This window comes from Sander lucioperca, chromosome 15 (assembly GCF_008315115.2).
Source record: "Sander lucioperca isolate FBNREF2018 chromosome 15, SLUC_FBN_1.2, whole genome shotgun sequence".
In the NCBI taxonomy this organism is placed as follows: domain Eukaryota; kingdom Metazoa; phylum Chordata; class Actinopteri; order Perciformes; family Percidae; genus Sander; species Sander lucioperca.
The window spans coordinates 29,207,409-29,220,453 of NC_050187.1; the positions used below are offsets into that span (position 1 = coordinate 29,207,409).

At 39.3% G+C, this 13,045-nt stretch overlaps 1 protein-coding gene across 1 annotated transcript in view; it reads right to left on the bottom strand.

The window, feature by feature from the left end:
• Positions 1-661: 661 nt before the first annotated feature.
• LOC116061746 (contactin-associated protein-like 4) overlaps positions 662-13,045 on the bottom strand; it is a 77,624-nt gene continuing 65,240 nt past the window's right edge. The window contains exons 18-24 of the mRNA XM_031316087.2: positions 12,580-12,819; positions 10,996-11,232; positions 8,446-8,579; positions 7,655-7,742; positions 5,653-5,868; positions 3,947-4,018; positions 662-1,780 (exon numbers count right to left, since the gene is read on the bottom strand). Coding sequence (XP_031171947.1) covers positions 1,584-1,780; positions 3,947-4,018; positions 5,653-5,868; positions 7,655-7,742; positions 8,446-8,579; positions 10,996-11,232; positions 12,580-12,819 — 1,184 coding nt within the window. The 3' untranslated portion in view covers positions 662-1,583. The remainder of the gene's footprint in view (positions 1,781-3,946; positions 4,019-5,652; positions 5,869-7,654; positions 7,743-8,445; positions 8,580-10,995; positions 11,233-12,579; positions 12,820-13,045) is intronic.

Consider the following 13,045-nt stretch of genomic DNA (forward strand, 5'->3'; position numbering starts at 1 on the left):
ATGTAAATAATACCTGCTGACACCACGCAGTCAGAGTCCGTCTGTCTGTGTGTGTGTGTGTGTGTGTGTGTGTGCGCACGTGTGTGTAAATGGTCCGTGTGTTATCATTTCAGCCACTAGCGAGACTAGCCTGTGACAAGAATAAGCACGACTTCTCCAGCACATGAATGCTTCACAAAGCAGCAGAAGGTGAAGTTATTTCCTCTCTGCAGACAGATGCATTTTAATATCCATCAGAAATGTGACACTGTGAAGAATAGACCCATCAATAGCAACTTGTGGGCATTATATTTTGTGATGAAAAAGTGGCGTATTCCAATAAAATATAAAAAAAAATCTGGTCACAGCACAGCATTTAAGTGGAAATATGGATTTTGGAGTTTTTCAAACTTCAAAATCCAGTCATTTGCTTAAAGCTAGGGTACGCAGTTTTCTGAAAAAGGCAAAACAAATGCCAGAATTTGAAAAAAATTGCCCTCTGCTTGCAGCTCTCTCCTCTGTCCTAAACCCCTCCCTGGCTGTAAACCCTCTCCTCTCCCTCCAGTAACCTGCTCAAGTGTAAAAGGGAGGGGTAAGGGGAAAAAAGTAATTGGAAGGTAGTGTTACGGTTCTTGGTTGGGTGGGGAGCAACAATAGGCAACCGAAGAGACAGACTGCTATGCAGAGTTTAACACGTTTATTTGATAAAACACATAAAAGCCTAATGCATTCAAAAACATCTAAAACACAGATACAGTAAAAGTCTTTGACTAAAAAGGGGGATTGAAATGTCCTTGTGTATAAGGGGTTTCACCGCCAGTCGACTCCCGTGTGCTGTAGTCGCTGCCTGTCCTCTCCTCTCCATAAAATGTTTTAGTTGGAATTGTGTTGGGAACAGAAAGTCCACAGTAACTTCATCTGCCTCAATACCTTTACTATTCAGAACTACACTGAGAGCTGGAGGCAGGAGAGCCACAGAAAGAAAGGAATATAAAGCAAAAGAAATATAAAAGTAATAATTCATCAGAGTTAAGTTTTTCTTGAAGCTGCAATATAATGAAAGAGAATCATGGTGGGTTAAACTTTTTGAGAAAATGAGAAATGTGAACGGATACATTTTGCTTTGCCATACTTCATAAAGAAGGTGCAAAAAAACAAAACGAAAAAACATAAACAACTGGAAATTTAAATAACTAGGCTCTCTCACTCAAAACAGCAAACATTCATTTTCCATGTTGGAAAATGTATTTAAATCACCTCGGACCCAACAATCCCATGAGTTCCTCATACAGTTCCTCATTTAGTCATTTCAAACATTTCAATAGGACAGAGAAAAGACTGATTGGTAGGAAGAAAATATTAACAATTCTACTGACAGTATTGATGTATTATAAATTCAACACGTTCCATGTGCATCTATATACAGTCTTTACAAAAATACAACCACAGAAGCAAAAACAAAACAAAAGAATACAGAACATGAGTGTATTAGTTCTGTTTGTGTCTTCCTGTTGAGCCTCTGCTCGGGCTCAGTTTGTAGTGTAAAGCACTGAGGCTTGACAAGGCATCGCTGTCTCTCCTCAGCTCCGAATCTCCATCTAAACCTAAATAAAATATTCTTTCTGGTTCTCACTCGGACCGTTCTGTGAGCTGGTCTGGCTGCTGAATGCCAACTCCGGGCTGTCTTCTGGCTTTACTGTTTTTACTTCCTGGCTCTGACACGTCCCTTTCCTCCTGTAGAGGACACGGGCCATTATGGCTAATGCAGACACGGTCACAAAGATCACCACCGCTATCACACCTGCAAAGCAGAGGAAATGGCAAGTTATAGCGGCTCAGCAGCGGTTGTCTCGCATTGCCAGATCTTCCTCCACAGTGCTGCGGAAGAGGTCTGGCTAGTCCACACAGCTTTCCGGGATGGGAGAAAAACGTGCTGTGGTTTATTGGCATTTTTTGTCAATAAACGTCGTTGATATAGACTATAGCAGTGGTAGTCTATATCCTCGACGTTCCACTTCCAGGATTGTTCTGTTGCTGACGGAAATACACTGGATTTCACTCATTTAGGCCGGATATCCGTTGCCTTGGGCTTCCTTTATGTTTGCATTTTAAACTCCGGTGGATTTCTGAGGACTATGGTTAACTGCTCCTCAGATCTCTGCAGGGTAAATCCAGACAGCTAGCTAGACTATCTGTCCAATCTGAGTTTTCTGTTGCACGACTAAAACAACTTTTGAATGTACACGTTCCACCAAAACAAGTTCCTTCCCGAGGCTATTTTGCAGAGGCGCCGTTGCTCCGTCTGGCGCTTAGCACCGCCCAAGATGATGGTGATTGGTTTAAAGAAATGTCAATAAACCAGAGCTTTCTTCCATCCTGGAATGCTGTGTGGACTAACCAGACCCTCCTCCGCAGCGCTGTGGAGGAAAGTCTGACAAACGAGACTATAGCAGTGGTAACGTGGGCTCTCTTTACTCACATGGTGTAGGTCATGTTGTTTGAGAGTGGACTAATTAGGGACTAATCAACAGAAAAAACGACTTTCTTCACAGTGAAAAGATAATCTACAACATTGGACTGTTAGATACAAATACAAAACAACAATTAATTGCACAAGGATTTACCCCTTAAAGTCAATATTTAGAAGAGGCACGCTGTGAAAGTCTTTAAGCTTTACACAGCTGGACACCTTTTCTTAATTCTTTCTCAAAACTGCTCAAGGTCTGGCAACTTTCCTGAGGATCATGAGTGAACGTTGATTCTCTAGTCATGTCAACAATTGTGGATTTGGATAAGCTGGAGGTCTGATTTGGATAGATTAAACGTTGCTGTGTTGCAGACATTCCTGTGTAGCGTTGGCTGTAGATTGGCATGCACCTGCAGCAGCTTTTCCTTCAGGGCTTCTCTGTGTTTTGCTGCATTGATTTTACCTGCTAGTTTAAGAAGTTTCATCTAGAAATGTACATGATTTCATTGACCAAAACGATCTTGAGACAGAGCCCTTGACAATTGTGGTAATCCTAAAAAATAAAATAATTTATGAGTTAACGTCATTATTGTACAGTGACAGAAGTAAAAAAAAATTGGTTTAGCAGTAATGATAACTGTGAGGTGAATTAGAGAGGAAAATGTCTTCAAAATGAAAGACTCCCCATACAAGAAATGTATGTCAAAGTTGTAATATATCCTTTTAAAAGGGTTCAACTACATCAAGCAAGAATAAAAAGTATTGTTTATTTTGAAAATTGAGTGTTACTTACACAGACAGCTACAGTGGAGTAGATAGTTGCTGTAAATTCCCTGCTAAATAATGTATGTTTCATACAGTAGCTAATTTGATAACTGTGAGGTTTATCTGAAGTTTATGCATTTACATGATGCCAGTTGTCTCTTACATACTGTATACGTTAGGATATTTTAGCATGCAGGTATTATATTATAATTGAATGCTCTGTGACTTTATAAACCTTTTAAAATTGAACAGATTCAATCTGAAGAACCACATTGTAGATGAAACATTACATTAGGATAAAAAAAGATTAGATTAGATTGCTTTCGCTCCATCATTAGTGGTGCAGTCAGCCCATTTACCCCAGGCTCTCAGAGCAATTTCAGCTAATAGAAGGTCTCTGCAACGGTATTAGCAAAAAAAAAAAAAAAGAAAGTACAGTCGCTGTACTCGGAGTATAAAGTAATTTGTATTCCAATTGGTTTCCTTTGTGGCACGGTCACGCTGTTTGAGGGACAACCTAGGGCTTTCATTCAAACTAACTAACTGCTACACAGCATGCACATTTCATGAAAACGCTCCAAACCAATACATATTTCAAAAGAAAGGAAAAGTCTACACAAAACTTAAATATACACATTGAAATTTGTAATATAACTATTGAATTGTATCCATCATCTCACTGTCTGATTGAGGACAATGGCAGCGTGACAGTGAAAAACGTTGCTGCTGCAGTACCTCCAATCAGAGCTGAGTCACTCCTGATGGCATTCACCAAAGGCTGACCTCTTCCCACTGATCCAGACTGGCCTGCAGCACAGAAACACAGAAGAAAGATAAAGGACAGACGGAGATGCAGAAGTGAAGTAAGAAAGGAAAGAAAAGACAGGACAAATGCAGAGGAAGCATCACACGGGAATACAAAGAGTGATGAGAAGGAAAAAGAAGAATTGGTGAGCAGATGAGAAGAAAAGAAAAAAGAGAGAGGAGCAAGGAGGTCATTTGTGAAGTGAAAAATAGAAATGGAGAAAGGTACTGCAGAGAGATGCTCAACAGAGACATAACAGCAATCATTTACAGTCATATACCATCAGTTTGAGCAGATAAGGCATACTGGATACAACAGCACACCTCTACACAATTCTCTGTATGAGTAACCACAAGGGAAAGCTATGGTAGAGGAAACTCTTCCCTGGTCTGCATTAATTTCCTCATCTAGTGATCATTAACCCAGTGTCTTTACATCATTAAACACCCAAAGGTCCCATCGCAAAGTTTGAGAGGCAGCACCCACACAGAAAGTTTACGCCTACGAGAACCTCAATACTGTTTATTAATTTAAACCCCTTCAGAAAGAGGATGCTCTAATTGTAGGAATTTACATTCAATATGCGGCTAGAGTGTCAGTGCGGTCAGCCAAAGGTTTCTAAGGAAACATTATAAAGCCTGGGGATTGGGTTTGCTACTTGCTGACCATTATCCTCTCACTTATTAAATCCGAAATACATGCAACACTTAGAACCTTAGTCCAGGAAACACATCTCCAAACACACCCCTTCTTTAACTACAAATCTCTACATTTGACATTATTTTTGTTAGCCATTCTACAAAGAACAACTTTTAGATTGAGTTCCTGTTTCCTTTGTTATCCATGATTTCTGTGTTCGTCATTCACTTATCCACTGTAAAAAATCAATGTGCAGAGATTCAAAACACACACACACACACACACACACACACACACACAGTGTGGCTTTAGATTTGAGTCTGCATTGTAAAATTGAGCACTGCATTTATGTTAATATTGAAAATTAAAACCATTTAGCTGTTGAGCTAAATGTGCAAATGGACTTGTTCTACTAACAAAGGATAGTTTTCCTCAAGACCTGCATTAAAAAAAAACATATGCTATAGTAAAAAAAAAGAAGAAAAAAATTGTGAGAGAATACTGAGTAAAGCTGATGCCCAACAACTGTTCAATGTACAGGCAAAACTTTAACTTTTCTCTTATAAGTGTTAAAGTTGAACTGAAGTTTAAATTATTGTCACTTTTTGTGGAAGGAAATATAAAGTGAGTATGCTTCTGCAGCTGCTGTGCGATAATACATTTTAAAAGAGGATAAAAAACGTTTTTGGACATATTTGAGGACAAAGAGTCAAAGTTTCAATCCTCTGTGTTGATGTTTTTCCATTGCAGATATTGACATTTGAGAATTGGGACTCCTGAGAGAAGCACTATGAATTTGTTTCTGTTAAATGATTGGTTGTCTGTCCTTTTACAACTTTTAACATTTGGGAAGTTATGTTATTCCAACTACAGTGTAATAAATCAAATCAGGTTTTTTTCCACATATCACACACACTTGAAATTACATAATTAAGTATAGATGGAGCCTAAGGTGGTGAAAATGCCAATAAGGAAAACAACAACAATTTCCTCTGACCTGATAGGTGGTGTGTCGTTTCCGCTGCATAGGGATTGGCTGAATTGGAGCCACAAATGGACTGGACCAGTGGGCCAGTAACGATGACGGGGCTGGGGACTGGGTGGAGCAGAGCAGCTTTCAGAGGGCTGATGGAGTTAAAGAGGACGGCAGACAGACAGCCTGTGAAACCCAGAGAGGCAAGCTGAGACAGCTCCGGATCCAACTCACCAGAGTCTGGAGAGAAAGAGAAAGATTTGACCTCAGAAACCCTGACACATATATCAATTGCTGAATGCCGATAAAGAAAAGCATAACATCTTTTTAACACCCTATTTCTTAGTCTGTCTCTGAAGGCGCTCTTCAGAAAGAGCATAACTAGGTCATGACAAATAAAATTAAGTAAATTACAGTGAGGCTGTCTCTGTTACATGTCTGATCTGTCTGAGGCACACCAGGCAAAAGGAAACAAGAGCAGAGGTATTTTGGTAGAAACGCCTTTCATGCTTAGAGGTTAAACTGTTCAGGCCGACTCCCTAGCTTAGTCGGATTTCATATAATGCAGTGGCCAAATAATCAGTATTTGCTTTCATCACCTCCAAACAGTGTTCCAACATTTATTGTGACCTGTGTCACATTTTCTTGGCCATCAGCTCTGTAGACGGCCATATTGGTCTGTTTGTTGGTCCCACCACTTTGGTCCCGACTTCAACATCTCAACAACAAGTGGATAGATTACCGTGAACGTTTCTACAGATATCTATGGTCCCCGGAGGATGAATCCTACTGACTTTGGTGATCCCCTGACTTTTGCTTTAGCCACCATGAGGTTGACATTTGGGGTCATGAGTGAAATGTCTCAACAACTATTGGATGAGTTGCCATGGAATTTGCACACATTCATGGTCCCTAATGGATCAATTGTAATAACTTTGATCCCCTGATTTTTCATTTAGCACCTTCATCGGGTCAAAGTTTCAGATTGTTCAATACTTTGTTTTATGACCAAATACCTGTAAAACTAGTCTATATCACCTTCCGCTTTCTTTGTGTTTGCATTTTAAACTCCGGTCGATTATGAGGACTATGGTTAACTGCTCCTCAGATCTCAGGTCTGGCAATGCTAGACTACTGTAAAACTAACAACATTCCCATCAGCCCCTGTACTTTGTGATTAGTGCTAATTAGCTAATGTTATATTGTAGCATGCTGAGCCTAACTGGAGCCTCACAGAGCTGCTAGCATGACTGTAGACTCTTAGATAGGAGCGTGTATTGCTCTCTGCCACACAGTGTCTTTTTGATATTACCAAAGTTGGATAATGTCAATTATACACATTGTGGCTTTAATGTCGACCAAGTACGTAGCTTGATAACTGGTACCATGTGTCATTAAACTGCATTGTCATATAAGGTTTTTTTTAATATGACAGCTAACAGGTTTCAGCTGTCATATCAAAAAGGTTATTAGTACTTTACCGTTTGCAGTCATCTCCCTGTTGTTTTTTTTGAATATTATTTATTGATGATATATTTGGATCACAATGACACAGTTAAGGTATAATTTGATGTTTAATTTGACTTTCTCACGTCATAAACATTATGATCTTTCTTTCTGGTCTACCCCTGTCTTATATCAGGAAACACCAATGATTAATAATTAATACACTTATATTTTGTTCAGTTATTCTCTTAGTTAAAAGAGCCTTGTGCTGTTGCATTACTTGTGTTAACATGTGGAAAAATATTTCTAGTTACATTCACTTCTGGAAGGTCTAACCTACCACCTATTAAATTGTGATTTGAATAATGTCCACCTTAGTGCCGGGCATTTGTATTTATTTCTATGTTTGTTTTACCTGCTATATCGTCTAGACCTAAACAGCTGCTCCGGGGATCCAACCATCACGATGGAAGTTTCCAATGACTCTTTGTCTGATGAGGCAGACCCTCTCTGAAATGAGAGTCTGAGTGCTCTGCAGTTTAAAAGGCCTTGTCTGGGTTTGTGTAGCTGTCTCACTTACCGTGCACTCTGCCGAGGACCAGTGACCTGATGGCATTGAATTCTACATCAGATGTCAGGTTGAAGTCCTCTTTATTGTTCTTGTCAATCTGAAAGAAAATTATGATTTCACTTCAAAATAAGTTTAGGAAAAAAACACCTCAACATCGCAGGTAGGTAAATACTTTAAACCATACGACTGATTACACAACTTAAAATGTTAGTAATTTGATTTGAAATGTACACGTTTCTGCAGATAAAAATGCTTTGTTTTTGTGATTTTCCCCATTATTGCACAACTTTTACATCTGAGCAAGGATGCAATATACTAAGATGGGTAGAAATTCTGGCTATTGTACTACAGGGACCTAAGATGAGAATTAGTGAGACAGTGAACTAGAGGTCCATATGTGGTGTTTGTTTGTGAAAACGCAGATGAAGGTACAGCTGTGTATCATCAGCATACAAAGTGAAACTATCATTAGGCAAAGATTATGTCATTGAATAAAGTGCCACAACATTAGTATAATCTATAAAAAAGGCAACTAAGCATTTTATAAGCAGGAGGATCTTGTGCCCAAAGCCAGCAGGCCAAGTCTTATTTTGAAGGTAAGACAAAAAGCACTTTGAGAGGTGTTTCCGAGCTGCTAACCACATGTTTTTGTCCACTGTTTCACTGCAACTCAGTCTCTATTATCTGCTGAGTGTTTCCTGCAGCTAGTCACCACTGTTATCTTGTAGCTTTCCCGCTGGCTGCTGAAGAGTGACTCAGGGTTCAGTACCGACTGAGAAAAATATTTCAGTGAGCGTTACCTGCACAGAGACGGCGTCTGCCAGTCTGCTGATGGTGACAGCATGTAGCTGTCCGTTGGCGAGGTTCCTCACTTTGCTTCTCAGGATCTCTACATCTTTGCTGCTGTCCAGTCTGTATCTCACCTCCAGCATATCTGCACACACAAATCAAACACAGGATCCTAAGATCTTTATAATAAAAAAATGATCAAAACCAACCTTTTATTATTTAAGCATATATTGTGTTACATGAACAAAAAACAATGTTTCTGTAGAAAATTATAAAGAATATAAAAAATCCAATTAAATTCGTCTTGGACTTTATGACGTTCTTGGCACACAGCAGTAATATTAACAAATGATGAGCAAAATACCATTAGCCAAGCATGGTTCTTCATTTATACAATCACTTTGAATATTTAAGATTTTAACTTATAAAATAAACATATTTTTGTAAATTGCTAAAAGCCACCCAATTACTTGTAGCAAAAACAGAACCACTAAAACGTTCAGTTATTTTCTTTGCTGAATCTGTCCTCGTACCAGTCCCATACTTTAATATACATCTCTTTTAGAGTGTTAATATGTATCAAGGGGGATCTGGATGATCCAGTGCAACAGCAGCTGAATAATAAACCGAAAATGAATTCAATATTTAGAAAATTAGTGCCAAGTACTGACAATAATGGTATACATAATCAAGTTCAGTTATATGATTCTATGCCATTCCCATGCACACAATGTTTGCAGCCTGTATGGATGATAAGACATGCAGTATAGGAAAAGACTGGAAAGCTTAATTTCTATTTTACATTGCAAGCACATAATAACTAGTGCATATTAAAATATTTTAGAAAGTGAAATGAGCATATCTTGGAAAACAATTGTGAATACATGTAATCCTGATGCCACAGTGTGATATGACGATAGGCAGATAGTCAGAGAAATAGAGAGAGAGAGAGCAGAAGAGAAAATAAGAGAAAGTTTTCCAAGTTTTCAAATCATGCATTATTTATATTTTTCGGCTTGATAATTACTTTTGACACTTAATGCTTGCCTTTTGTACCGCACTTATTAGAGGAAAAGAGACAGAGAAAAGTGAGAGGCAGTTGAACAGTTTTTACACTGTGATGACCACGATTAACAAGTCACAGGAGGTGACTACAGAGCTGATAGACCCAGATCGCACCACTGACATGGAGATAGTCAGCAAGCTTGTAAGTGGTGAAAAGTTGGTGATGGCTGAACTTTTTGCCTTTTCAAAAGTTGTTAGCAACATCAGATTTCCACATGCCCTTGTTTTCTGAAGAAAGAGTTACATCTGGCGGGTGTAAATTGCAGGATAATTTGTTTCTAACAACTGAGAACTGACCAGTTCTCTAGTTCTCTTAAGTGCTTTTAATTATAATCATACTTAAACATGATTTAAAGGGGAATACAGTTAACATAATCTATAATGTTCAGCTTACACTTTGAAAACTGACAAATGATATCCCTGGAATTTGATTCAGCCGCAGAAAAACCTTGAACCCTCATTTTTTATGAAAAGAAACAATGTAATTACAATATGTTTTATTAAAATTATTATTTAAATAATATAATTAATTAAAGTATGATAGCCATTCATATTGGTGCTTTGTTTGTCTTCTGGGTTTGATTATCAATAACGCACTGTAGTATAAAAAGACCAAAATCAACAAGTGTGTTAGTCTGCCTCTCAATACTTTCCAAATTGTCTGTGGCACTCAGTCCCAAACCCATTGATCCTTACTGAAGATGTAGTCCACTGAAAAGTCACATTTTATCACCAAAAGAAACCTGTTCCTGGGAAAGTTTGAACTGCTGGCAACCAGCTTCCTTAAAGTAGCCTATTCACAGCTAATCTAGGTTTATTAGACTTCTTTGGCCTTTACAATTCAAATGACCCCACTTGCCACTTGCCTGGCTTAAATCACAATGATGAAACACTGAAGTGAATGGCAGCGGAGGAGAGGAAAACTGGATGGAAGGAGCCATAAGAAGAGCAAAAAGTGAACAGAAAGGAGTTGGAGCAGACAAAGAGGAGGCGACTGACAGGAAGTCTGCTTTCGGAGAAGAAGAGGGGGTTATGGATGATTCCAACAGCCAAAATGTATCGACTCTGAGCATAAAGCACATTATCCGACAGTTAAGAGGCTTTACATCATCCCTCTCTACAAAGCATCACAACTAAGTAACACAAACTCAGATAAAATCAAAGTTTTCACACGTCAAAACATGTTTCTTTCATGTTAATTCAAAGGATTTACAGAGCCACTAACTAACTAATTAAAACCCTAATTATTTAGGCACCGTTTATTATAAATACTGATGCCATACTGGAACACTCAGGGTCGCCCAGTGAAATCCAGTGAACAAAAATAACAGGTTACAAGGGTAAAATAGAGGAAGAAACAAGCGCCTCCATTCAGTGGAGAGGCAGATTAGCCCTATGACAATGCTAAAGGCCAAACCCAATGAGTAGATGCAACATAGATTGCATCAACAGAAATTAATAAGTAAGTATACAGGTAAGTGGATCCAAGTGCTCACCATGCTTGTTGAGCAGCAGAGCCAGGTACTCTCTGTGGTAGGAGCCGACGTAGAGGAGCAGAGCGGGACTCTGGCTGGTTCTGAAGCTCAGGGAGACGTTTTCTGCTCTCAGGGTCATGTCAGAGGATATGGAGGAGGGCAGGGCGCTGCTGCTGCTGCTCCTGTTCAGCTCATTAGACACCGGCTCCTTGATGGTGTAGCTGACGGCTGTTCCCGACTTGAAGCTGGCTGAAACCTCTGCAGGGAGGGAGATAATGTCCGAAAGTTTAATTACAAAGTAAAGTTACTGCAGTTGTCTTTTTTGTTGCAGTATGGTAAACAGCTGTGCTGTATGTGTGGGATGTGCAATTTTTGAATTTGGCTGTTCAAAGTTTGGTTTACAGCTTTATTTTTGCTTTGCAGACACAGTATAATTTTCATTGAAATTTGTATAAGTACATAGGCTACTGTATGTCTTTGCTCTGCATCTAACAATTCATCTTGCAGGGGAAAGTACCAGTGAATCATAAACTGTTCAGCACCTCAGCAGCACTAACAAGACCTAATTAGTGAGCTCATGCCACAGGAAAGCAGCTGACAGGTGAAAAGAATAATGCAAAAAATGTGACTGCCAATTATAACACTGTCGTGTATCAGAGTTGTGATTTCCATCGCAGATACACCCGTGGAGCTCCAACAGACAACAGCTGGGCATATTAATTATTGAACAAATATGAGGCTGTGATACTGCGCTGACGTGATGACTCAATATTCCTGTGATAACTTAAGTAACAGGAAGTCGAGGTGTGTAGTCTTACTTGAAGGCAACGATCATATGACTGGATGTCTCCATCAGGACTTTTTTTTTTTAAGACAATAAGACATCTTTTGGAAATGTTGAGTAAAAAATCTGCACATAGCTCTTGCTTTTCATTTTAGTATCGTACAATTACAATACAGGTGGTCATCGAACTATAACGACCTGTTCCACATTGTAGAAATCATTTAAATATTGAGCCATGGCACTGACAATCTTTTAGATAACAGGAGCCTATCATTTCTGTAGCCTACTGCGAAACAACAGACTCCCAGAACGCCTTTTTCTCGACTCACATTCCACTCTCCACACCACTGTCTTCGGACAAGAAGTCACAACGTGAGATCAATAATGTTGTCACTTTAAGTAACAATCTGAGCCTCTCAGTAGCACAAAAAAAAAATCTCGCTATTAGACACAAATGCATGGGGAAATGTGGGCCCAGGTTGAAAAAAAAAAAGAGGTAGTTACCCTTTAAACAGGCCAAAATATTATTAACTCTGTTGTTTTATGCACTAAATGACAGTTTCCAAAGATACCAAATGTGTCAGGCTAAATTTCAGGTAATAATTATTTAATGATGCACAGGAATTAGAAGAGGTGGAAGGGATACAGTATGTATACAATACTGTCACACAGGACAATATCGTATACATTTTAAACGGTAATACAGTTTATACCGTTTAAACGGGTACCTGGGTTTGTTACAGCACACAATATGCTCTCAAAATCCCTATCCTTTCCCCTCTTCAGCTGCTGCTGGGAGATAAGTGACAAACCCTGTGTACCTCTTTCGCAGAAGGCTCCAGTATAAGCAGACGGGCCACAGTCACAGGAAAAGCTGTTTGGCCTCTCCACACAGCGGCCTTGGTTCTGGCAGAGTGAGCCATAGCTGCTGCAGTGGCCTGGACATCCCGCCTGAACCCCGGGGGTGATCTTTGCTCTCTCCTCCAGGTCCAGGGTGACGCCATTCAGCTGCAGAGAGCGAATGCAACCCCGAAAGCCCTTCTGCCTGGACGCCGTGCCTCCTAAAGACACTCACAAAGAATAAACTTGAACATGCTGCAATGCATCTTGTCTCTTCTTTTTATTATTTTACTCTCCTTAAAATACCTTGTTTTGTCGATCAACAGTCTAAAACTCAAAGACATTCAAGTCACAATGATAGAAAACACAGAAATGTGGTGGTGTAATCCTCAAAATTGAGAAGCTGGAACTGGAGAATGTTTGACATATTTTGCTTGATGAAGGATT